At 44.2% G+C, this 26,947-nt stretch overlaps 1 protein-coding gene across 1 annotated transcript; it reads left to right on the forward strand.

Moving 5' to 3' along the window:
- Positions 1-274: 274 nt before the first annotated feature.
- ATIC (5-aminoimidazole-4-carboxamide ribonucleotide formyltransferase/IMP cyclohydrolase) lies at positions 275-25,927 on the forward strand. Its single transcript, XM_082484202.1, has 16 exons — positions 275-361; positions 1,043-1,169; positions 2,951-3,027; positions 4,115-4,181; positions 7,773-7,861; positions 9,212-9,363; positions 9,496-9,652; positions 11,394-11,519; positions 11,669-11,776; positions 13,107-13,192; positions 14,416-14,505; positions 16,142-16,270; positions 17,209-17,301; positions 23,203-23,385; positions 24,876-25,031; positions 25,519-25,927. Exons 1-16 carry the CDS (start codon positions 340-342, stop codon positions 25,636-25,638), a joined length of 1,782 nt encoding a protein of 593 aa, XP_082340328.1. The 5' UTR covers positions 275-339; the 3' UTR covers positions 25,639-25,927.
- The last annotated feature ends 1,020 nt before the right edge of the window (positions 25,928-26,947 follow it).

A 26,947-nucleotide genomic window follows, 5' to 3' on the forward strand; every position in this document is an offset into this window, starting at 1 on the left:
TCCCATGAGTCCATATTACTTGCACAGCACGTGCATGGCCCATATGTAGTGCACATACACACACCGCACCCGTCCAGCCCTGTGGACGCCCCCCAGCCCCCACTGCCGACCACGCGACCTGCGCCCGCACCCCCCCAGCCCCGCTGCCACGCGCACGGCACGCACGTGGCGCACCCACGCTCGCACCCCACCGCCCTCCCTCCGTTCCCCGCCCCGTCCGGGCCCGGCCCCTCCGGCTCCCGCCCCCCGCGCAGCGGGCGCCCAAATCCCGCCGGGCCGCCGCCGCTCGCCCCTTTCCTCCCCGCCCGCCACCGCCAGCGTGCACCCACCGACGGCGCCATGGCCGCCCGGCAGCAGCTCGGTAACGCGGGGGCGGCCAGGCGCCGGCAGCCCGGAGTGGGCTGTGACCGCCCGCCCGCTGTGGTGGCGGCAGCCGCGGCCGTTGGAGCCGCCGGGGGGGCTGTGGGGGGTGGAAGGGGGGGAGGCTGCCCTCCCGCCGGGCCCCGAAATGGCCGTCGGGCGGGTGGGCCGGAGCGCGTTTGCCGGCTGCCGGGTTTCGGTTAAACAGGGCGGCCCCGGAAGGCGAGGGGCGGCCGGGTGCCGCTCGTCTCAGAGCGGGGCCGCGTCTTCTAACCCGGTAGTTCCCGTACCCTGAGGCGGGGGGGGGTGTGTTTCTTTCCGCCCAGGCTGGTTATACTTTGGCTGCCATCGGAGCTGGTGGGCGGCCGCCGCCATGTGAAAGAGGGGCTTCAATTCCGCGGGGCGGGGCGGGGGGGGGGGGGAGGAAGAGGAGAAGGGGGAACGACGGTGAGGGGGGGTGAGGAGGGGGTTTCGCCGGTTTGGAGGTGGGGAATTGTGAGGCCCTGGTGGTCAGCAATCCCCACTCCGCCCAGTGACCCCCTTGGCAGGCAGTGCCTGAGCTCACCTCAGAGAAGATTCACGAGTTAAAAAACTTAAAAAGGTTTCAGTTTCTTCATCCTGTTGTTTTCTTTCTCCGTTTTGCTTTTAAAACCTGAATATTTGTGCTCTTCCCACCTGTTAGCTTTACTTAGTGTCTCTGACAAGACCAGCCTGGTGGAATTTGCAAAGAGTCTGAATGCTCTTGGCCTGGGTTTAATTGCCTCTGGAGGAACAGCCAAATCCCTGAGAGATGCTGGCTTGCCTGTCAGGTACAGAAGCTTTCCTATTCATCTCTACCAAAAATGCTCATTTGGGTACTGAGGGTTGGTTAAATTGTTTTCTCCATCTGTGAGAAAAAAAAGATTGAAAACTGGTCTGAAAGCAAGTCTTCCTTTCCAAATAAAACTTGCCCCAAAGCAAACTTCAGAACCTTCTTGGCCCAAAGTTGGTAGGCTGAGGCCAAAGAGTGTTACTGTGCAGGTCAGCACACAGAGGGATGTCAGGAGCGTTATGTTGGAGGTGATGCCTTGTCTGCCTTGAGCCAGCTTTTTTCCCATGAGACAATCAGTTGTCTTGAAATTCATAATCTGACCCTAGTGCTGCTCTTCACAGCCAGGTGAAATCTGATCTTTGCCTGGTCCTGGGACAGGAAAGGTGACATGTGCCAGGATATGCTGAAGCTCACTGTCATTTGTCACAAATTTGTCACAAATAATTTTCCCAGCATGGTGGTCAGCTTTTTCAGACAGAGCCTTTAAGTGTTGCGACTCCACTGTTTGAGAAGGGACATGTCACTGGCTGTTTTGGCCATAGCTCTGGGGAAATTTCACTTTCTTCTATGCTGTGATTATAAAAACAGCTCTAGCCAAATAAAAATTGTTTCCAGTACAGTGATGAAAAAGTCTGTCAATTATTTGGCAGGACAGGTGACTGTCACTCCTTTTTTGTTTCCAGTGAATGCAGTGATAGGCCCTTGGGATACATCAGCATGAATATACACCACCTCCAGAACTCCCTGTCCTTGCTGTTACCCAGCACTTGGTTGTGTCCCTCCAACTTCTTTGCTTGCCTGTGCTATTGGTGTAGCCTGAAGCAAAGGATGGTCACATTTCCCCTTCCCTTTCCAATTTATTGTTCCGTTACCATCATAAACAGTCACAGGGAGTGGTGAAACTTTAATTAGTATTTTGGCTAAGCTGGGAAGAAGAGTACTGAGGTATTGAGTCTTCTGAGCATGGTCTTCCATTCTCTCTATAAACCATGTTGACTTGGAATTAGCTTATCTCAGTTATTTCAGTGTAGTTGAGAAATAACTGTGCTCCTTAGTTGAGTGTGACCCATGAACTTTATTTCCATTCATGAGAAAAGCAGATGTTGCCCCTTTGGCATAGGAGGGTTTTGTAGTGATATTTATACCATGTTTTATTTTGGGTCACTTACTAGAAAGCAATGTCCTTTCAGTCTTCTGTCATGTAGCTTTTGCACAACATACAGATCGACATCTTGTGAAGAGTGAGAGAGCATTAAACCAACGTTTTGGGTGTTTTACTAATCATGCGGTACCTAGCAGCATTTTACTAAGTAGTTGACAGATGCCAACGTAACAAAAACAGTCAGATCTATCTTAAGATCTGATCTCAGAACTACTTCCCAGCTTTCCGTAAGAAGGATACATCCTAGTCTGTCACTCAGCATAAGTTTTTTCCTAGCAGTTTAGTAACACACCTTCCATATGTTGTGTTCTTACTGAGATATAAGATACTGAAGTTTAGAGGAATCACGTATGTGTGTTCTCTCTCAGCTTCTCCTGCCATTGATGGAGAGGTGGTGATCTTTTTTTTAACAGATGAACCAAAAGAAAGCTATGTTTATTTTCCCTCCTTGCTGCCTTCGAAACTCTTAGGTTTTAAATCTCCTTCCAGTAAAACCAACATGGCCAGTAGATCTATATTATTGCCCTGGGCAATATTATGGGGATAATAAACATTCCATCTATAGATTCAGTCGGTATGGCACATCTATTATCATGATGTGTTTTTTCGTTGAGCAGAGATGTTTCGGACCTGACAGGGTTCCCTGAGATGTTAGGTGGACGTGTGAAAACCCTTCATCCTGCAGTTCATGCTGGTATGTTTCTGCTAATGTATTTTTCAGTCTAAAAAAGAAATCCATGGTTGGTGAGGGTGGGAAGAAGGGGTTGACAAGCATCTTTTTTTTTAAGGGTTGTGGGGAAGAACTGGGTAATGAAAACAGATTTGCTCTAGCAGCAGAAGGAGAGGTGAAAAGCGTGGGGGGTAGAAGTGTACAGTGGCTGAATTACTTCCTCTGTTGCTTTGCTGGCATCTATGCAGTTAGCAGAGCTTTTCCTCCCCAGGGCTACAGGTAACAGGCCTTCTCTTGTAAATGCCTTTACACATTCTTTGCAGAGTCAATTTCAGACCTGTTCAGGCAGAGAGCTCCACTGAACTTAACCTGTGGATGAAACTGGTATGCAGCATAAGGAACGTGACAGTATAGTCTGTAGTGGGTGATTTCTGTATGTCTAATCTTCCTTGGCTCCTCTTCAGCAAGGAAGATGCCTGATAATTGGTCAATCTGGACATTAAACCATTTGCTTTTTCATCTCCTGTTACTGTGCTTGAGATCCATCAAGTAGAGCCTGTTGCCTATTGCACCTGAGGGCTGGAGACAATCTTCTCTGACAGCCTTGAACCCAGGATTGTGCTGTTGCTTACTCTGTGCCAGCCAATCACCCTGCATGTTTCTCCCAGGTTCATAGACCCAAGCCAGCCACTGATGCTGCTCAGCTAGAGGCACAGCTTCTCTTGCTTCCTTTGTTTCATGGGCTTTGTGTGGTGTTGGCTGATGAGCAGCAGGTGCCCTTTTCCTCTCCAATGGCAGTTTCAGTGTTTTAAGAGTAGCAACTGAATGCTTATAAAGTACATTTTTGAGCTTGCTGTTTCAACACTTGGAATGCTCTAGGATTTAGCATTGGGGAAGAAAACCTGATAGTATGGAATTTGAATAGCCAAAGGGTCAGTAAAATGGAATAAAGGCAGAGGAACAGGGGCTGAGGACTGTTGTCTGAAGTAGAATCAGAAAGTTTATGATAGAAAGTCTCTGAGGAAAAGTACAGTCTGAAAGAAGATGTTAAATTAAAAGAGTTGGTGATTTAATTCTTTATTAAAAAAGATGTACTTTTTTTTGTAACTAGGCATCTTGGCTCGCAATATTCCAGAAGATAATGCTGATATGAACAAACAGGATTTCAGCCTTGTAAGGTAAATCACAGAATCACAGAATTATCAGAGTTGGAAGGGACCTCTAGAGATCATCTAGTCCAACTCCCCTGCTAAAGCAGGATTGCCTAGAGCACATTACTCAGGACTGCATCCAGGCGGGTCTTGAAAATCTCCAGGGAAGGGGACTCCACAACCTCCCTGGGCAGCCTGTGCCAGTGCTCTGTCACCCTCACCGTAAAGAACTGTTTCCGTGTATTTGAACGGAACTTCCTGTGTTCTAACTTGTGCCCATTGCCCCTCGTCCTGTCACTTGGAACCAATGAAAAGAGCCTGGCTCCATCCTCCTTCAACCCACCCTTTAGATACTTGTATGCCATAATAAGGTCTCCCCTCAGCCTTCTCTTCTCCAGGCTAAAGAGTCCCAGCTCTCTCAGCCTTTCCTCATAAGGGAGATGCTCCAAGCCCTTAATCATCTTGGTTGCCCTTCGCTGGACTCGCTCCAGCAGTTCCCTGTCCCTCTTGAACTGGGGAGCCCAAAACTGGACACAGTATTCCAGTTGTGGCCTCACCAGTGCCGAGTAGAGGGGGAGAATGACCTCCCTCGACCTACTGGTCACACTCTTCCCTATGCAGCCCAGGATTCCATTGGCCTTTTTGGCAACAAGGGCACATTGCTGGGCCATGGATAATTTACTGTCTACCACAACCCCCAGATCCTTCTCCTCCAAGCTACTTCCCAGCAGGTCAGCCCCTAACCTGTACTGGTGCCTAGCATTCTTCCTCCCCAGGTGCAGGACCTTGCACTTGGTTTTGTTGAACCTCATTAGGTTCTTCTCTGCCCAGCTCTCCAGCCTGTCCAGGTCACGCTGGATGGCAGCACGGCCCTCTGGGGTGTCAGCCACCCCACCCAGTTTGGTATCATCAGCAAACTTGCTGAGGATACACTCTGTCCCCTCATCCAGGTCATTAATGAATATATTAAACAAAATTGGACCGAGTATTGACCCCTGGGGGACACCACTGGTTACAGGCCTCCAACTAGACTCTGTGCCGCTGATCACAACCCTCTGAGTTCTGTCCCGCAGCCAACTCTCAGTCCACCTCACTGTCACCTCATCTAGCCCATACTTCCTCAGCTTCCTAATGAGGATGCCATGGGAGACAGTGTCAAAAGCCTTGCTAAAGTCAAGGTAGATGACATCCACGACTTTCCCCTCATCCAGCCAACCAGTTATAACATCATAGAAAGCTATCAGATTGGTCAAGCATGATTTACCCTTGGTAAATCCATGTTGACCACTTCCAATATGTTGGGGAACATGATGCAATTAATCGGTAATCAAAAATGAACATTGGAGACCAGGCAACACCAGTGAATGGGAGCAGTAGGGATTGGAACATCTTCACACCAAAAGGTCTGGAATCTCCTTCCTTTTCCCTGTCAGGAGATACTATGTTTTTAAAAATACAATTTTCTGCGGATGCAGCTTCATCACTTGTAGTAAGAGAAAACTAAAACAAGAAAGTTACAGTGCTGTTTCCATAGGGAACAAAGGTTTTAATTTATTCTGGTTATCTGAGAATTTTGACACTTTACATTTAGTCAGTGTTGGGCCACATTACACTTCCTGCAAAATTGAATTCAGTGCTTTAGAGATGGTGCATCTCCCCTCAACTTGGCTCTGGATGTCTGAAGAGGTGACAAATCCTGATTTTGAAATACTTGCTTAGTAAATATACCCTTTGATATTTGCATAATGTTTACTGAGTTTCAACACATTAATAAAGACTAGACATGAAAGGCGGGTCAGGAATACACAGCACTTGTACAGACAGAAAACACACAGATAACAGGCAGAAAGCTTACTTTCTGAGAGCCATCATGAGAGCAAGTGAGCTGCAGCCAGAAATTGAAGCACTAACGTAACAAAGGTTTTTCCTATTTATGTTAGAATGTATTTACTCAGTACACTCACACAGGGCAGTTTGGGACTATGTTTAACTAATTGGTTTTAACATCTAACTAGTGATTGTGAGTAACCAACTGTATGTCAGTGGGTAGCTCCTTGTTTAGATGAATGGCTGAATTGAACACAGCAAATTGTAGGTATAGCCAGGATGGGAGATATAGTTTGGCTGTGGTAATTGGGCCAGAATGCATCTTGGCTTTTAAAATTACTTTTAAAAACTGATGTGCCTAAGATGGATGGATTTCCAGGCTGAATTTGAAAACCTGAAATTTAAAACTGCGGGAATCCTCATAGATGGCTCAGCAGTGGTGGCTCTTCAGAGTACGCCGCATATTAAAGCAGGCTCTGCTGAATTGCAGGGGGGAATAACATGCTTTTACATCAGTGACTTATAGTGCACTTGCATCTGGAGTAATACTTTGGATTTGGGTTGTCTTACATAAAGCAGAAGGAGCTGATCCAGGAGTGTCTTTGCATAGTTGCATAAAATTTGCATACAAGTTAAGGTAGGAATCCTTGATATTGATTGTCTTGGTTTCCACAGGTAAAAGCATTAGCAGTGTCAAAGTCTACAGATTCCTGACGGTTTGCAACAGGTCAGGAGCATGAATGGATTATGAGGGAGGGGGTATTAGAAATAGAACAAGCAAGAAAAGACATCGTGGGAAATTTAGAGACATAGGGGGTTCTGAAAACCATACGGAAAGCTGATGATCCCTTCCACTTGAGTTCATTACATAATGTGGAAACAAAGGAATATTAAAAGTTGGACACAAGTGTATGCATCACAGCAATTCACTGCCAATACTGGGTATGCATTGGTTATTGATACCTTCATATATTCAGATCAAGAGAGTAAATTAATTCTATTGGATTAAAAACATTGCTTGTGAAGGTCAAAACAGATACCTCCTTTCACTACAGTTCATGTGGCACTGGTAGGATGGGACAGGGCGAGTTATTACTTCATGCTTTCTGGAATACAGACTGTGGCTTCTTCCAGATCAGATCAAAAAACTAATTCCAGTAAGGTCCAGTCTTACCTTGAGAGGGGAAAGTCAATTTTCCCAGCTGCTTTAATGTGCTACAGAGGCTTTATGGGATCCAGGCTGCACACTCAGGCTTCATACGCTGTTGGTATTTTAAAAGTCCAGAATGCGATACGTAGGTCATTTTCTGTTCTTGGAAAAGTTGTGGAAAATTAGATTGATTGTACTTTGTTTGCAGTGGACCTTGCCCTGGGTGCTTACTCTTACGAAAGTTGGTGGATGCCTATTTTCAGTGCTGCTGAGAGGCCACTTTGAAGTCCTTTTGAAATGGCTCAAGTTGTGCACCAAAATCACTAAACATTTAAATGCAGGCTCATGTATTCAAAGAAACTCTTCCTTTAAACTAACTTCTCTAAATGGTGGTTCTATCTGCTGTAACATTGTTTAATACACAGAGTTCAGTTAAATTTCATAATGCATTGTACCATCATTTGGTCTTTGGCTGAACACCACTGTCTCTTAAGTCTTCTGGAGAAAGAAGCCTTGGCTACAGGATTTTATGTTGGTCCCTGATCTGAGAGACAAGACCATAAAACCACAGATGCTTGCCAAGCTCAGTTTGGCATTTTTATTTCTTATTGAATAACCCTGCTTTTCCCCTCAATTCTCAGAGTTGTAGTGTGTAACCTCTACCCCTTTGTGAAGACCGTATCTTCTCCGGATGTAACTGTTCAAGAGGCAGTGGAAAAGATTGATATTGGTAAGTCAAAGGGAGAACAAATCTATTCTCCAAGCGGACTTGATGGTTCTGGTCTCTTAAGTGGTCTCAGTTCTTTTCTTTTTGTTTAGTGGCCTTGCACACCCAAAAAGGAAGTCTGCCAAATTGCTCAGGAGTTGGAAGGAGCAGACTGAAAGCATAGTTGGGTAAAACTCATTGCTTTTAAGCAGACCTACAATTAAAAGGGCAGGTGGCTGTTGTAACAGGCTGGCAAGCCATGCTGCAAAGGTGGGCAAGTCATACGCCACCCAAAAGAAGGAGCCTGATGTACTGTAGAAGGCTGTGCTAGGAACAGCCAGGTGGAGCATGCCTCCTACTGAAACACGGAGAGCAGATTAAGCCTCTTCTGTAGCCTCTGGCAGTGTAATAAAAGTAAACATGAGCTTTGAAGAGAAAAAGCTGAACGACTGAAAGCGCTCTGGGGATTGCTGAAAACTTCACTTCAGGAAGCCATTACAAGGAACGGGGTTGGTCTGCATACATAGGAGAGTAGTTAGTACCTGAGTTTGGAAGCATGGATGCCTGTATCATCGGATTTTTTTCTCTTCCTGCTAGGTATTAACCCCAAAAGGCTTGCCGTTTCTTCACTGCAGCATCTCCGCTTGGTAGCTTGTGAACAATACAGGCACAGTTTTGTGCCATGAGGTTGGATTGGGATTGAATTTTCTTGCAGTAGTTTAGTCCAAATGATGCCCAGCAGAGCTCTCTATTAAATGTTTTATGGAGTAATACACGTTCTGCATGTAGCAGTGCCAGCCTCTACTTTTCCTTTGCAACAGCCTGGTATCTTGTATGATTTAAAGAGTTGTAATAGCTGTGCAGAGTCAGATTTAAGGGGGAAGCATGGCATTTTATCTTACACAGAGGGCCTGGGCAGGATTCATTAATATTTTCAGAGACATTTGGGAACCTCTGTTGCTTGGCAGTGTAGAAGGAAATCATCCTATAGACCCCTCCGCAGCCCAATGTTGCAGAGGATAGTGCTTAAGTGATACGTGGAGGCAGCCATCCTCTTCATGATGTGGTTGTGCTGCTTGAAGGCATTCTTGCCCCAGTTGCTCATCACAGCCTTTCCTTGCCACTGCAGCTCTGCCTGTGTCTGCAAAGGCCAATGAATGTGCTGCTTTACCAGTGGGTTGAGTTAAACTCACAAAAGCCTTGTGCATTTTGAAGAGCACTATTGCAGTCCATTCTCTTTGCTGGAGAGAGGGGTGCACATTCATTTGGCACAAATGATCAATTGGTGCATGTCCCTTTTTGGCCCCAGATGTGGCTCCCTGCTATGCCGTGTCCAGAAAGGAAGTGCTTCATGCTTCCATCCTTTTCTTGCAGGAGGAGTTGCCTTGCTGCGAGCGGCTGCCAAGAACCATGCTCGCGTGACAGTTGTGTGTGACCCTGCAGACTACTCTGCAGTGGCTAAAGAGATGGCGACATCAAGGGATAAAGACACCTCCATGGAAACCAGGCGTCATCTTGCACTGAAGGTTGGTCATGTTTGCTTGCAGTGAAGGGCTAGGCCGGACTTGTTTGCCTTTCATTCATTCACTTCTTTAAACACCAAATCCTTTGTAAGTTGATGTTTCTAAGTTGACCGGTGTCCCCCATTCTGTCCCCAGGCTTTCACTCACACTGCTCAGTACGATGCAGCCATCTCTGACTACTTTAGGAAGGAATACAGCAAGGGGGTGTCTCAGCTGCCCCTGAGGTATGGCATGAATCCTCACCAGAGTCCTGCGCAGCTCTACACTATGAGATCCAAACTTCCCCTGACAGGTGAGGCCTAAGCCATGTTGGCCAAAAGGGACCTCTGGGATAGCTAGGAAAGGAGGTGGTTGGGCATGCTTGGCGGTTGTCTTTGAAACTGAAATACTATCTTGTACCTTAGTCCAAGGGATGTCCAGCAGTGCCTTAACAATGACTTTATCACTGAGTGGCACTAGCTTTGAAATGAAAAGGGTGAGAGCTGTGTGAGACAAAAAAGCTTGTCTGCTGACCCCCACAAGACTTATTGTAGCTCCATGTTCTCTGTTAGTGTAAGATTGTGTGTCCACACTGAAGGCACTTTGGGCACCGCTTTATGTGGTGCACCTTCTGCTTGATATCAGATCCAGATTTTGGAAAGAAAAACCTTGTTATCCTTTTAAGATGCTTTGCTCCTTTCTGTTTTCCTTATTTAGATCCTCCCAATTTTTTTGTGTTGCCACTTACTCTGTCTAGAAACCAGGCTGGTCGTCTTTACAGTTGAATGGGTTTTATTCTTTTTTTTTTTTCTTTGATGGTTTTGAGCAGAGGTTTATTACCTTAGTTTTCTAGAATGCTGCTTCTGCTAATGGTGGCAGAGGAAAGTGATGCTAGCCTTGCTCGCAAGTTTGGGACAGGTCTGGTGTCTCTCTGCCATTTTACAGGGTGTGCCACTCATCATAGCATTGCTGCACTGTGGAAAGCCCATGTTTTGGAGAGGCAGAAAGTGTGGCTACTCTTGTTCTTGAGGTTACTTTTGATGTTGGTGAAAACTAGCTCTGCTTTGATGCAGGCATTGTCCTGTTGAACAGACAATGAAGCTTTGTCTTGCAGAATTTCCTTATTTCAATTCTGTGATCTCATAGGAAGCTTTTCCATGACTGTACTGGAAGTTGATTTGCTTGCAAGTCTGCCTCCCAGTATGGCAGCAGAACAACACTGTGTTTACTTGTTTTGGCCATGGACTATTGTGAAAATTATTTTTTTTTTTTTTTTTTTCCTCCTATCTCCTGAAATGCTCACAGTCCTGCTGTGTCAGTACAAGCAGTTCTTCCTGCAGGGCGAGGGCAAAAGGTTTTGAGAGCAGACTTTTGAATTACCTTTATTCTTGGCATGGATTTTTGATGAAAGCACCAAATGAAGCATTTTGCTAAAAGCTTGCCCTAATTTTCATGCCTGTGAGTGGTTCTGTTGACATCAATTAAGAGACAGCATTGGCTGGTGTCGGAGTACTTTGTTGAATTGGAGCTGTAGTCACTATATGAAATTTATTTACTAGAATTATAAAGAAATCTACCTGCTAGGGAGCAAGTGATTTTTGTGTTCTTCCCTGACAGCACTGCTGTATGCACCTTGGTCAAAATCAAGCTCTCATAGGCTCCCTCAAAAAGAGATAGCCCTTGTTCCAAATGGCTGCCAGTTGAAGAACTCAAAGAATGTAAGGGAGAATGTTCTTTTTTTTTGTTGTTACTCTCTCACAAGAGGGGATGTGCACAGGTTCAGTGTGTGTCTTGCTCCGAGGTCATATCAGCAGCTTCTGGTAGGGAAGAGAATTGTATTGCATCTGCTGAGTCTCAAGCCTGTGCATTCCTCACAAGTTACTGAAGCTCTTCAAGGGCACTTAACTGGTTGCTGAGGAGCCAGGGCCATTTAATAAGAACTATTTGTAGTGATTTCAATTATTGGTGGGAGAAATCTCTTCTGCTTGCTGTCCAGACTCTGGGGAGCAGACTCTGCCTGCTTTAATGTGTCTATTGGTGTGCTATGTCTGCAGTGGTGAATGGCTCTCCAGGATTTATCAACCTGTGCGATGCTCTCAATGCCTGGCAGCTGGTGAAGGAACTCAAACAGGCATTAGGCATTCCTGCTGCAGCCTCCTTCAAACATGTCAGTCCTGCAGGTGGGTGGCTCCTTGTTGCCATGCTTTTCTCATTGAACAGACTCTGCCAGTGGTGTAGCTGTGTCCCTTACCCTGGCAGTTTGGGAAGGTCCCGGGGGCAGGGTTCAGTGAGTTCTAGTTTGAGTGCCCTGGCTTGTATTTCCCACTAGGTGCTGCTGTTGGAATACCTCTCAGCGAAGAGGAGGCACAAGTCTGCATGGTGCATGACTTCCACAAGACCTTAACGCCCTTAGCATCTGCCTATGCACGAAGCAGAGGTGAGAAGTCCAGGAATAAACTAGCATGCCCAAAGAGCTGAGCTTAATTCTCAGCACCTGAGCAGCATGCTTAGCACTTTGCAGGCTCTTTCCTTTGCACTGTACTCTTTCTCTGTAGGGTTTTTCTCCATAAGGATCTAACTGACTGACTGAATGAACAGACTGCCTAGCGAAAATTGTTCTCCAAGTGAGGAGACCTTGTATATTGTTTCAAAGAGGCTAAAACCATTTTGGATTCTGTTCCTTGATGCATATAGAAGACCTGGAGAGATATTTTTTTATTATTATTATTTAAATGTGTATATACACACACATACATTTTGCTAAAGGTTCTGGATAAACAACTGTGCTGGTAGCACACTCAGCCTTCTACTGCAGATGGGGTGCTCAGGAATACTTGAGTAGAAATGTTTCTGCCTGGTATTTGGTGGGTGGTTTTTTAATGTTGTTGTACTGCAGAGTTCACAAAAAAGCTAAAAATGAGTAAAGAAAAATAGCTTTCTCTGCTTAGCAGAGATACTTTGCTAATTCTTTCGTTTCCCATGGCATTCCTAGAAAATCTGCACAGATTATAGAAAACAAAGCAAACTTACTTGATAAGGGGCACATTGGCTTGGGTTCATTTTTTACCACTTCAAAGACCACCTTTGAACGTTGCCCTCAGAAAACCATTGCATGATTGGTAGAAAAATAACCTTGTGGAATGGCAGGGGCAGAAGAATTGACCTTGCTAAGTAGTAGAGCATCCATGATTGGAGCTGAGTTCACCTTAGCCATGCCATTAAATACAGAGAATACTTACTTAAAAAAAAAATGCTTTTAGCTACATTTCTGGGTCTGGTTTCTTGCAGGAAAAGCCAGATGGGAACATAAGCATCTAAAAGCTTTCCTCTCTTTCCAGCTGTCTCCCATGTAAAATTTTTCTGTATGATCCTTGTTTCTCCTTGTCCTCTTGCACGATGGCTACAGCAGAGCTGCTTGCAGTAATGGAGGTAGTTGTTACAGAGTTAGAGCTTTGACAAAGGCAGCGAAGAAGCAAGAATGTCTGAACTATGTGAATATTTAAAGGTGCATGTGTTTGAGGTAGGACTGTTCATCCTTGCTGCTCTTATGGCCTGGTTGGTTTTTTTTTGATGTGGGATTAAATTATTAGCTCTCACAGAAATTGACTGGTTTGTAGGAGCAAAGACCTGGTCTGGTGAGAGGTGTCCCTGCCTATGGCAGGGGGGTTGGAACATGATGATCTTCAAGGTCCTTTCCAACCTAAAGCATTCTATGATTCTGTGATTATGCTATAGTTTGATAAGTTACTAAAAAGATGATTTTGCAGGTGCTGATCGGATGTCTTCTTTTGGTGACTTCATTGCCCTGTCTGATATCTGCGATGTGGCTACTGCCAAGATTATTTCCAGAGAGGTTAGTTAAACAGCAGCAAATCACTTGAGTATGAAAAGGAGAATCGCACTAGGTAGAGTCATTGTTTTGTAACAGCTGTTTGGATTTGACCCATTTTACTGAAGACTATTTATTGGTCCGTTTGTGTCATTTGGTATCTGGAGTGCAGAGTTTACACCTTTTGATGCGTTTTTCTTCCTACCAGTTAGAATGTGGCTGTGTGGGAGAGCCTGTGAAATAGCAGCGCTTGAAATGCTGCTTTCCAAGAGATGTTTGCAAACCTCTGCCTCCAAGTAAGGCCTCCGGAAATGAACCCTGATTACGCTGTCACAAGTGTCTGGTTGAACAGCTGTAATCGGAACAACAGAGGACTGGAGAGCTGATGACCAACCTCTTGCCCATGGCAGGAATGTGGATGTAGATTGCTACCTGCCAGTTGATACAATTTATGTGTAGGCTCAGCCACTTTCCAGGTTGTGCTTTTAACTCTCCTGGATTCAACGTTAACTCCATAGCTGACCACATTGCACAAGTCACTAGTTTAAATACACAGTTAAATAACTGGGAGTTAATGCTTTATCAAACACATTCATCCCATTATATCTTGCTTACAATTTTTTTGAGAGGGGGAAGGCACAATGCAAAGGGCTGTCTTGTATGTTGGGTACTTCTTTTGAAACAAATGAAAGACTTGACTGGTTTATGAGAATAACGTGGTATGCTATTGCTTAAACAACAAAAAAATCGCCCACATTGTAGGATAAGAATGTGAAAGGTGTATAGTGTTTCATGGCATTGATGAATGTAAATTCTTCGCAGTTTCAATGCTGTTAACAGCTCTTTTGCCAATATTTTTGTCTCATCAAGAGTGCCACTGTTGAAATAAGGATTTTATTTTTGGGGTTTTTTTTAAGCAATGTTTACTGTTAGGGCTGGGAAGTGAGGATGTTGTCATTGAGCTGTTTGCCCCTGAAGAGGGATATTAGTTATTAGATCCATTCTGCTTAAAGTGATGGTGAGGTATTTTTTACTAACTCCTGTCAAGAGCTTATAGCACTCTTCTGTTTCTTGTTTCCAAGACTGAAACCAATATTGTAATAGTGCCTTTGGTATCATTGTATGGTACATATGGAGACCTCCAGAGGTGTGACTTCAATGCTTTTCTGGAAATGGCAGGTGGAGCTTCCAGTATTAGTACCTCTTTTTTTTCCTCTCACATGGAAGCTGAAATCTCTGTGTTGCAGGTATCTGATGGTGTGGTAGCTCCTGGCTATGAGGAAGAAGCTCTCAAAATCCTTGCGAAAAAGAAGAATGGTGGTTACTGTGTACTCCAGGTTTGTACTCCGGCTCCACTATAACCCTCTACTGCTTTTCCTGTACCTGCTTTTCACAGATGTTAGTGTCCAAATAGCTGGTGAGGGCTGATCCAGGCCCTGCTACAGTGCATGGAAGTGTTTCCTCTTGGTCTTTGGGGTATTCCTGTATAAGCTGGAATTCCACCAGCAGTGTTGTGGTCACGTTTAGCCTGTAGTCCTAGAAGGGAGTATTTCTATAGTGCCTTCCTTGGCTTTCAAAGTGATGTGGATTTATAGTAATTAAACCTACCAACCAGCAAGAGTACTTTAAAGAAACAGAATTTCTGTGCTCTCTTTCCAGTCTTTGCCAGCTTTGCTCTCACTTTTGCTGAATGTTTCCTCCCTGAGTTCTTTATATCTAAGATACAGTGATTCAGTGATGTTGTGAGTCTTGGCAATGAGAAGCATGTATAGTGTATCACTGGAGGAAGCCTTGTCTGGGCATGTGGTATTTGTAGAGAAGTCCTTAGTACAGTCAGTGACGAAGACAGCAGCACAGGCAGAGTTTGGACCTGGGGTGATGCACCTTTGCATACCGCAACCAGCGTGCTTGTCAAGGAGTATCAATATAGTGTGGTCAAGTCAGTGTCAGGTTGCCTTCCTAGTTTGCGCAGTGATTGTTGGGACTTCAAAATCATCCAGTTTTGGTGAGCGTGACTAATGGATTATGTAATGCTGTTAGAGCAGCTAAACAGGTCCTACTTCTGCCTGACTCTGAGAGACAAATGAGCAGAGAACTTTAACGTTGCAAAAAGAAAATCCAAGGCTTAGCTGAAGTTGTGATTGTAGTGTTACTACCAGGGAAGCTGTAGAAGATGGCTCAGGAGCTTCAGGCAAGAAGGAATGAAATTGCAGACAATCTTGGCAGCTGATTACCTCCTGAATTCAGTTACCTGTGCAAGGATGAGGTCGTATTGGTTAAGCCTGTATTTCAGGGCCTGTCTGCAGATAGATGCTAAGAAAAATCGATCTGAACAAATTTAAATGAATTAGGGAAGCCACATAAAGCATGTGCATTCTCCTACTTAGAGCTGGTAACCTAAATCTGATTTACTTCATGTCTCAATAACCTGAACTGGAGCTACCAAAATTCTAAATAAGTCTGTGCATAGGTAGACCTGAATGCAGTTTAACAGTTCCATTTAACTTTACCCCTTACACTAGTGTAAATTAACTGTGCTGCATGCTTGTTTGGAGATGTGTCTGCATTCAGTGTTAAATGTCGAAGAGGTTTGAGAGTTGTACCTTGAAGCATGTATGAAGCAACTCAAAATATTTCTACCTTCCTGTGAAAGACTGAGTGTCTCTTTGTGTGGATGTTTTTCCCTTTCTGTGGAAGACTGCAAGACTTTGTAGATTTTTGTGGCTCGCAACATGGACATTTGTACATAGGTATCTGTACTGCATTAACTCTCTTTGTCCTGTAAATGTCACTTTGTGCTCTTGAGACCTTGCTGCTCCAGTTAATTCTAATTACTTCTGATGATTTGACATTGCTTTCTACAAACAGTTCACTTTGGATTCTTTAGATGATGTGTTTTAACCTAAGCTATTACTGGATGTTTGTTTTCAAGAGCTCCAAGAGTGTTTTATTGGCCTATCCTTTGGCTTTTAGATGGATCCCCATTATGAGCCAGATGACAATGAGATTCGAACCCTCTATGGATTGCATCTCATGCAGAAGAGGAACAATGCAGTCATCGACCGGTCATTGTTCAAGAACATTGTTACAAAGAATAAAAACGTAAGTGTCAGAAGATAAATGAGCTTAAGGAATAGTGGGATGAACTGATGTGCTTTCATCAAGGAAGTCATCACTGTTCTATTTTAAGAGCTCTTAAAATATTTTAATGAGATTGAACTGGCTTTCAAAAAATTGCAGCAAACTTTCTGGACCAAATATACTTGGGTAAATCAGGGTAGTTTGCCTTTGTTTTGATTCCTTGCATAAATAAGAAGAGCTGGACCTTGCCCTTTATCTCTGACTACCAAAATATTTATATTTCTTATAAATAAGAAGCTACCTTGTATATTTTCTTATGGTAAGACAGCCATATGCCAATGATCCTTTGTGATCTCATTCTGACTCACTGTTTAGTTCTCCCTTTTGTATACAGTGTGTTGTATAAACTCTGGCCCTGTTGATATTGCTCATCATTTAGAGTTCACATCATCAGAAAGTTACCCGTTCTTTCTTTGTCTCTGATCTTGTTCTCATTAACAAACAGATGTTAGTGAGCACATGATTCGTCATGGGCTCAGAAGCAAGTTCAGACATTGAGGTAATAAAAATTTTAATAAATTAGTAACAGAACAGGCTTAAAATAATGCAGATATTAGGAGCTATTATTGTTATTGTGGTCTTGTGCATACTTACTTAGCTTTTTGCCTATAAGCACATCTGATGACAGTGAGCAAATAGAGAGGACTTTGCAGGCTTAGGGCCAATGATAGAGCCCTCTTGACTTGGTAAGATTGAGTCTTATCCCTATAAGTGTGAGATTAGCTGCCAAACTAATAATTTACAGTTTTTAATCTGAACAAAACAGGATATGTTTAGCTACCTTGTTTTCCCTCTGTATGATACAGTACTTGTGATGGCTTTGGGGGTTTGCAAATCACTAGCCAGTTGGCTGGTCATGGTTGTTAGGATGGGCTGTTGACAATGGTGTTTTGTTTCAGCTGCCTGAGTCTGCTGTCCGAGACCTGATTGTTGCCAGCATTGCTGTCAAATACACCCAGTCCAATTCGGTTTGCTACGCCAAGGATGGGCAGGTAACCAAATCAGACAGCTCTGTGGAATGTGCTTTCACAGCCAAGCCGGTTAGAGAGTGCTATTGTCAGACATGAGTTTTAAAATCATTTAGCATATAGGAAGCTATTAAACAGGTACAGACTAACTGCCCTAGAGAGTGCCATGCAGAACAGTAGCTGAATGTTTGTTTCTCAAGAGGCTGCTTCAAAACCCTGGTGTAATTTTTTCACGATAATGACAGGACTGGCTCTTTCGAATGATAGGGTTGGAAAAGCTCTTACATGCTTCTGCAAGTTTGGCTTTGAGTCACTTCTTTCTAACTATTCTGTCCTTTGATATCATTTTTTTGAGGGCATGTACATATGTTGTAGTCTGCATAGAGCCTTAGGAAATGACAGTAGTTTTCACAGTTGGATTCTGACTGTCCAAATGATTCTTAGTTTTATCTTCACTTTTTATATAAGAAAAATGGACTGTCCTTTCTTTTTGCCCTTTGGGGCATTAGAAATCTGTTCTCTCTTGATTATTTTTTTTAAAAACTTGTGATGGATGTTGGGATTTCCAGGGGCATTATCAAATGTGTAATTGAGATATGAATCTTGAATTAAAAAAAAAAAATCCTTTCTTTCCAAGGTATCAGTAGGTATTCAGCTTAATTCAGTTATCCAAAAGTCACTGTGAACGTGTTAAAAATTGTATTTTTGCCCAACCAATCATTCATGACATTGTTTAGTTGGGTCTCTGTTCTCCATGCTAACTTTTCCACAGGCCTAGAGTATTTAAAAAAAAAAAAATACAGAAGAAAAAGACAAAGAATGTTTTTGATCTTGAGCTTTGGTACATCATAAATCAGCAAAATGAATCAGTGTACCCTACAGGTAACAACTGTGAATGAACTGCAATGCTGTCCTTTTTGCATTGTTGCTCATCTGCATTTGTCAGATTGTTGTTACAGCCTGAAAACATTGCAGCACTGTCTCTCAGTACCTTCTGCGGTCACATGCTGTATGGTTCTTGAAAACATACATGTCTCTGGAGATGTGGCATTTTTATTTTATTCAGCTGTAGGTTTTTTTCTTGCTTTTAAATGGTTCTCTGTACTCAAGAGTGTTAGTTCTCACAGCCCAAGAACAAAGGTGTCACTATCTTTGCTCCTTTTCCCTTATTACAGCAGCAATTTCCCCAGTGCTTTTGCAAGTCTGGACTTAACGTGGTGCTGCAGATGTTTCTGAAATGTGTGTGGTAATGCATGTACCATATGGAGGGGAGAAAGCATGGGGGAGGAGTGAAAAGCAGTGTGAGCAGGCAGGGATTTAACTAGCTGGGCCTCAGTGATATTTGGCATATTTGCAAGTATATATTTTAATAAAATGCAAACGTACATGTTCTTGGTTTGTTCTATATGTGACAGGGAAGACCAAGATCAGATGTCTATACTGCACCAAGAAACAGGTGACCTTTCTAACAGTAAAGGTCAGCAGCCATTACAATCATTTACTCAAGGAGGTGGTGAACTTGTGTTGAGTTCTTCAAACCAAAGCTTAATGTCTTCCTTGACTCATTACAGCCCAGGCATAGAAACAGCAGTGTGGCCTGCTATAGGTAGTGATGGAGGAGCTCGGGTAGGAGCTCCCTTCTGGTTTTGAAATATCGAAATGCTTCCTAAGACCATTAGGTATCAAGACCATTGTTGTTAAGGTACAGATGGGGAAAGAAATAAGGTCTACTGAAAACCAGTCTTACTAAGATAGTGATTAGCTCAGATTCTTCTTGGTGATGCTGTGCAGAACTAACTACTGGTCGTATCATGTACCAAGACATAACATTGGATGTGTACAGTGATGTTTGGGTGCAAACCAGAAAATAGCACAAATCAAGAACTAGGGGTAGAAAGTAACTTCCAGATTGTTACCCTTAAAATGCTTTTCCAGCCAAGTCTGGGAAGTCCAGCTCTCAGTTCCATTGATTTTTGTTTTCCAGGGGTTACTCAGCCTCACAGCATCCCCATAGCAAAACTCTTGTCTGTCAGATATGCAGAACATTTTTGGCAGCTTGGCTTTGTTGTGTTTGTGAGTGGATTGGCCACTCCAGCAAGGGCTGGTGCTTGTGTTAATAAGTTCTAGGAAAGCATGGAGTGGGAGGAAGCATTTATGGACTTGAGTGTCACTTAATTTGCAGGAAGCCAGCTGCCACTAATTGCGATAAACACCTCCACTTGTTTTATCTGACTTTCAGCATGGCGAAGCCAATCTGTAACATGTTTGTTTACACTTTCTTTAATGATACCATCATGTTTTAAATTAGCAATTTAAAATTATTCTTTCTTTATCTCTGCACAGTAGGATAAAACAAACCTGTTAATTTACCTTACTGTTTTCTACCAGTGGTGGAGACATTTGTCAGTAACTTAATTGTTTGGTTTTATTCCCAATTCTGGTCTTTTATTTGATTCTTACAATTCCAAATGTATTTAGGATTTCTGTTTTCACTTGTTCAGGGTGAATCTGAGTAAATCCAGGCCAATCTGGATCATTTTGCAAGGATCCTTTGAGCACTGTACATCTCGTTCACTCTGTCTTTTGCACAGTATTCCAGCTACGGGGAATGTTGGGCTCGCAGGAGAGGCAAAAGTATTTTGGTCAAGTAGTTCTCAGTTTTCACCCAAGCTTTTTTTTTTTTTTTTTTAAGTGATTTTTCTTCTCACCCTGGATTACTGTCTCCTTTCACTCCTCACACTCAATAGCCCGTGCTTAAGCACTTTTTGATTCCCAGGAGAGTAAAATCTGAAACAAACATAATTAATTTTTTCTGGAAAAAATAGGGAGAAAATGGAAAGGGAAGGATTCCTTTGTGGAGGATTTTGAGGTTTCAGCTGTGTTTTCATGTAGGAGAAAGCCAACATTTGAGGAAGGGAGAGAGGAAATGTAGGAAGAAGGAACAGAGGGAGAAAGAAGTGAAAAAGGGGGTGAAATAGGTACATTCAGACAGGCTGTGTGAAGAGAGATTCAGGTACAAGTCTACAGTTTGCATTAAGCAGAAGGCGAACCTTCTGGTTTCTCCTCTGTAGACTAGAAATTCTAGGCTAGACTGAAGAAATCTTCCCCAGCAGCATCGCATCAAAATAAATTTTTCTACAAAAAGGGATTTCACTTTCCCCAGATCAGCATTTTCCAGTGAAGTGCATCTTACCAGCATGTTCTTCCCAGGCTGTAACTATGAACTTCCTTCTATAACAACGTGGGCTCATCAGAAGAAGGCACAGAGAAGCAGCTTTTATATTCTCTTGCCCATTAAGCCGTTATAAAATGTGCCATGTGTTGCAGGTAATACCTCTGTAGATTTGAGGATGCCTATGAAGGGTTTACAGGATACATCACTTTGTTTAACCAAAGTACAAAGTTCCTGCCATTTCAGAGTTGTTGAATACGAACCAGAGTTCAGTTACGCATCTTCTAACAAAAAATGTAAAATACTTACGAGTAGCTCATAGAGAAAAGGAAAACAGTCTTTTTGAGAAGGGTGATTGGGTGCTGACAGGTAGAGCTTGATTTCTAAGGTGTGTTCATGAAGGAGCTGTGTGTGTTTGGGGCTGCATTGGCCTGGAAATGCTTTCTCCAGTACGGTTGCCCTTGCTGGCTGAGGGCCAGGCTTGCAGCGGCCTAGCCAGTTCCATCACAGGAGTGCAAGGCCACAGCTCACAAGTACGTGATGAACAGGAGGTACCATTCTGGCTGGGAAAGGGCAGAGAGGACATTGCACTTCTGGCACATGACATCACATTTTTTAGAAACTTGGGAGTGTTTCATGGTATTTTGGCCCCTGCTACCAGCAGCCTTTCCCATACTCTTTACCGTCTGTATCCCCAGCTAAGAACTTCTGCCAGCTTGCTAGGCCCACTCTTAAAGGTTGGGTGACAGTTAATGGTGTGCAGGGTATGACTATTTTAAGCCTTCTCTTTTGTCCAGGGAGAGAGGATAAACTTCCTCAGAAGAGACAACATACCAACATGCAGCTGGTGTTGAGCCACCTTGAGATGCAGGGTCCCATGCAAGTTTGAAGGTTAAACAGGGTGGATGTGAGAGTAGAGGTTTGATATTAGGAGTATTTGTGGGGGTGAAGGTATCACTAAACCATAAGAAACTTTGCATCTATTTAGTATTTATGATAATACTAATATCCTTGTGGGTTTATTAAGCACTGATGACTTCAGTTATAGCTGAGCAGATCATATTAGATAGCAGCCCAATTCTTTCATTTGTTCCTTGGGGGAATAGTATCCAGCAGCATGTTTTATGGTTCTGGTAAGAGGTGAAGTCACTGTGTCTTGATGAATGAGAAGACAAATGATTCATTCCTTTGAGGGCAGCCTTTGGCTTATAGCTTTACCATCTGTTTCAGTCTGAGCTGGAAACTCTGAGGCATTGGCCAGAACTGCTAGCCTCAACACAGTGTCCCTGGAGCAGTCCCCCATGCGAACAGCCTGGTGAACAGTTCAGCTGTGGCTTCATAGGCAGAGGAAATTATGGGAGAGAGACTTGTTTTCTATGAGATCTCTGGTTTGAAATGGTGGGAGCTCTCTTTGGAAAGCAGGACCCACATCTCTGAAAACCATGGAGAGAAATTACCAACCCGAGATTGACAGCCGTGGTGGCTAGGTCTGGCCTTTGTGTGCCTGTCATGGCAGAGGCAGAGCTGAGGGACAGAAGATGGTCTGGAGCCCAAGAGACCTCAGCTCAGTCCCTTGCACTTGCCAGTTGTGACTGTTGGCAGACCATATTGGCAGGGGACAACGAAGCAGGGCTTGTTCTGCTAGCATCCAGTAACCAAGATGTCCCTAGCCACATTGAATTTTCAGTGCTGTCAGCACCTAAGAGTTGCCATTGTCTTCAGCACGAGTTTGCACCAGCCCAGACAGGATGCAAGAGCTTGTTTGCATGTGCATTGAACCATGACAAATGACTTGCAGAGTTACCTGACCACCAGACTCCAAAGAACCTCTACATACTTTAATCTATAGTGTACCTCAAAAAATTGAGATGTTGAATGTATCTAATGAGAACTCCAAGGAAAGTGGTCTGATAAAAGCAAATGGAAACTGTGCATATACCATATTTTCATAGCAGCTTCTCTGAGGGGAAAAAAAATAAAAATAATCTTTTGGATTTTGCTTCCAGAAGCACTAGGTCTGTTTGATATCAAGCACAAGTGCTATTAAGGTTAGCAGCAGCTATTTTAAAAATCCTGGACTCTCTGGCAGATGGCAGAATATGAAATGTGTTGGTAGCTCCAGGGCCTTGACAATTCATGCAATGTAATGGTCCTACTGACCAGCCTTCCTGATTGAGTGGTGGATTTACTTTCTTATCAGCCTTGATAGACAAACTGCCCTGTAATCCACCACACATCACGGTTGATCTGTTTAAGCTGTGTATGCCTGGCCTACCAGGAAAGATGATAGTGTTTGGGTGACGTGGGCTCAGACTTTAATCCTCTAACTGAAGTGCCCTTTCCAAGAGCAGGTAGGCAGCTTACCATCTTTTAGCAGCCATATTTGTTTCTACAACCAACAGGATTTTGTTTTGCCTTAAACAAAAGGCATAATTGTATCACTCTCCTGAGGTTAACAGTTTGACTCTGGCGGGGGCTGTGTTATTTATAAGGATGAAAGAATGTAGTGTCCTCAGAGTGACTCAACAGAGCCATGGAAGTTACCAGTGCAGAGCTGTCCCTGTAACCAATTTACAGGGTTGGGGATGCAGGAATTTAGCAAGGAAAACTTTGAAATTACCTACCCTCTTTCTCTGCTTCAGTGAGGAGCAGATAATTTGTGGGAGGTCTTTCCTAATTGCTTGGCTGGAATGCAGTTCTGATTGCGATCTGTGCAGCAAGACGTGATTGTGCTCTGTATCTATACGCTTCAGGTCATAGGTATTGGAGCCGGCCAGCAGTCCCGGATCCACTGCACGCGTCTGGCTGGTGACAAGGCAAACAACTGGTGGCTTCGGCACCACCCACGCGTGCTCTCCATGAAGTTCAAAGCAGGCGTGAAGAGAGCAGAGATCTCCAATGCAATCGATCAGTATGTCACTGGCACCATTGGTGAGGTAAGGCCTGGCTGAGAAGTTTCCCTGGAGAGTCTTGCGTCTGTGAAACAACACTGGAACTTGAAATATCAGCTGTGCATGCTAGGACCTGGCAAGGCTTCCTAATGCCTGGGCCTTTTCTCCTCTATCTCAGTTTTTCTTCCAGCCCCAGAAAAACCAAGTCCTTCCATAGCTCACTTCAGAGTTGGTCAGTTTCCTCTGGCATAAAATGAAGCCCTTGCCATTTCCACCTTCTGCCTGTACTGAGCTGCTTCTGTGCTGGCTCCATGCTGAGGAGACGTTCTCAAATTTGTACTGGCTTCAGGTGCGAGGGGGTTTGGTTGGTTACCACTTCTGGAACTGGTCAGCCAGCAGTGATCCCTGTTAGGGCAATGGATGTCAGCCACCTTTAACTCCTGAGTCACTGAGTTCCCTCAGTGCCCCTGTAGGTCCATAGCCAGCCAACAGGAAGCTATAGATACCAGGATTTGGGTGTTTTGACTATGGCTTGAAATGTCCATAAGAAGCCCCCATGCTGGCTGTCAAACTGTCAGAGCCAGAGGTGATGGGTGTATTTGCAGGATTTGGTCTTTAGGTACTACTTAAAAGCCTGGCTTGAGCTTTGTGCCTGGGTGTCAGTAGTAGATGATCCCAAAGAGCTGGGGGATCAAGTGGCCAGGGCCCAGGATAGTGACTTGCCCAAGGTTATTTCATAGCCAGTGGCAAAGTGTCCCGATTTGCCTCTCTGATACTGCACCCACCACCCCAAGTGCTGGAACCTGCCCTGCGCTTTGGTGTGCAGCTTGGTTTCATCTGGTAATTCCCCCCAGCAGTAAGGAAGGGTTAAAACTACAGTTAATGTTTCAACTCTCACTGCTCTGTCAGCTCAGCTGTCCTTCCTTTCTTGCACAGTGCTGTTTTGCTCGTGTGGCATTTTGGCTTCTCAGAATCCCTCTGACCTCCCTGTTACAAGCAATAGTGAGACAAGAAAATAGTATGTCCTTTTAAAGTATTGAAAGCCAAGGGCTGGATTGGGGACCTTGTGAATCATCTCGGTGAGCGGTTGCTTGTTTAAGGGGGTAAGAACTGGAGCAGTTGCTGTTTCAGAAGGTGAATCATAAACCAAACTCCTGTTTGTCATGTGTTAAGTCATCTACCAGATCCTGTTTGTGTGTGCTGGCATTTACACAGAGCAGCATACTGCAGGCAGGCCAAGCAGAGCATCTTGGAATTAAAGGGAAGAAGGAATCCCTTAAGCTCTGGGGAGATGGGGGAAGGAAGGGAGTTAAAAGGATGCAAAAAGAGCTCATGGTACTAATGTGTTCCCACCACCACTTGGGATTTTAAAATCCCTGTATGAAGCTCCCAGCAGCAGAGCTGTGGGAGCAGGAAGCATAGCTGAGCCGGGTGTCAGAGGGATGTCATCATCCCTCATCCTTATGTGCTTCTGACAGGGGATTGGCTGGGAGCCCCGTGCTTTGGGGCTGAGCTGGCTCTTTTTGTTCTCACAGGGTGAGGACCTGGTGAAATGGCAGGCAATGTTTGAAGAGGTGCCTGCACAATTAACGGAAGCAGAGAAGAAGCAGTGGATTGCCAAGATGACTGCTGTCTCCCTCAGCTCTGATGCGTTCTTCCCTTTTAGGGATAACGTTGACAGAGCTAAACAGGTAAGGTCATGGTGGGGCCAGTATGTCGGGGTGACTCCAAGGAAACGGCTGTGCAGCCTGGGCTTTTCGTTTGAATTTGGTGCAGAGTGCTGAGGAATATTTCTGCTCTGCACTGCTGACTAGGATAGCACATCCTGGGAAGGATGTTTCTCGTGGTTATTGGTCTCACATGGGTAGTAATTGAGCCATTGCTCAGTTTGTTGATTTGGGATGAATAGAGGATTAAAGTTTATTAAACTGTTTAAGAATATCAAGACAAGGCCTATTGCTTCCAGAAGAACAATTTTACTCGTATTTCTGAGCTGTGGAGAGATCTGACTGCTCACATGAGGAACTCCCTTGTGAACTGCTTTGGGCGATGGAAGCCCTTGTTTGTTCAACACTTAGTATTGTGGAATGTGGATGAAGGACTGGGGCTACCAGCTCCTTTTCAGGGAGATTTAGGTTTTCCATCCTCTAATCCTTCCACTTATCTGTCTTTGTTCAGAGTGGAGTACAGTTCATCGCTGCCCCATCTGGCTCGGCTGCCGACGATGTTGTGATTGAAGCTTGCAATGAGCTGGGGATAACTCTCATTCACACCAATCTTCGGCTGTTTCATCACTGAGTTTGCCGTGGGCTGTTGTGGTCCCTCTTTGGCCACAGTCTCACCAGCAGCAGTGACTGGAATATCACCAGCTTAATTAAGAGGCACCTGCAGTCTGTGCTTAGCAAGTGTTTAAGAGCTGTAAACGAGATCTTTCCCTGTGTTAACAGAATGAAAGTGCAAGCAGTTGGCCTCAAATGTAGAAAATAAGTCTCTTTTGCAAATAAATATACTGTTCTTAGCTATGTGGCATCTGTAGTCTTTGTGTCATCCGAATACTGTGTCCTCAGGAAAAAGGTTTAATTTTGAGGTAAATTTTATGGCTCAGACTTTACTAATTCATTAGAAGACCTATGGAATGGTATGAAAGCCTGGCTTATGCCCAACTTAATGAACTGATAAAAATCTGTGTTGTAAACTGAACTGAGCTACTTTTTTTTTTTTTTTTTTTTGAGTCAGCAGGTAGTTTTCTCCAGGCGCTTCTAATCCATTATCCTCTTTCTCTGTGAGGAGAGGGAAGTGGGTCCTTTGTGCAAGGCAGTCTTTGGGCTCTGTGCTCTGAATCCTGCCCTAGACCTGTGCTTTGGGCCAAGAGGCGGTATCAGATTGCTTTCTCCAAGGTAAAAGACTCATTCCTTCGAGTTTGACATGCTTGTTCTCATACCGGGGAGTTCAATTCAGAGTTCATAGGCAGGCATCTGGGAAGCATCTTGCCTGAAGCCACTTCCTTCGCCATTGTGTGCAATTTGCATTAAGCAGATTTGAACTCTGATTAGAAAAACAAAGTGAAAATCTGGAGCACAGCGAGATGAATAAAGTAACAGCCCAGACACGTTTTTTCTGGCAATCACTGTGACCATTTCAAAGGGATTTTTTTTTTTTTTTTTGTTCCATTTTATAAAATCTGTTCAGTTTTGGCAGGGAATGGTCCACAGTTTTGCAATAAACACTTCTGTCGTGGCTCTGATCTCAGCTGGTACAGAGCAGAAAGTCTGCATGTGTTCCCTTTGCTCAAGAAATAGCAGGGACGCATAGGTAGATGGACCTGGAAGAACAGAAATTTCACGTTGTATTACTGGCTCTGCTGCTGACTTTATAGGACTGTGGGCATGCATTTCCTTTTGCTTGACTGCCCATTTCATCCAGACTGGTTGGAACCAAGCAAGGCAAAGATCCTTCCTGGGGGATGTGAGCCATTTAAGAGATCATAATCCACATGCTGGTTTTACCTTAATGCATTCATTCCATCTGCTGCTCTACGTACATGTGCTCCCCTTGCTCCCTTGTGTTTTAGGGCCTGGGCACTGCCCAGGAATTCTGTGCACCCAGC

The sequence above is a fragment of the Vanellus vanellus genome, assembly GCF_965231255.1.
Source record: "Vanellus vanellus genome assembly, chromosome: 5".
NCBI lineage: Eukaryota > Metazoa > Chordata > Aves > Charadriiformes > Charadriidae > Vanellus > Vanellus vanellus.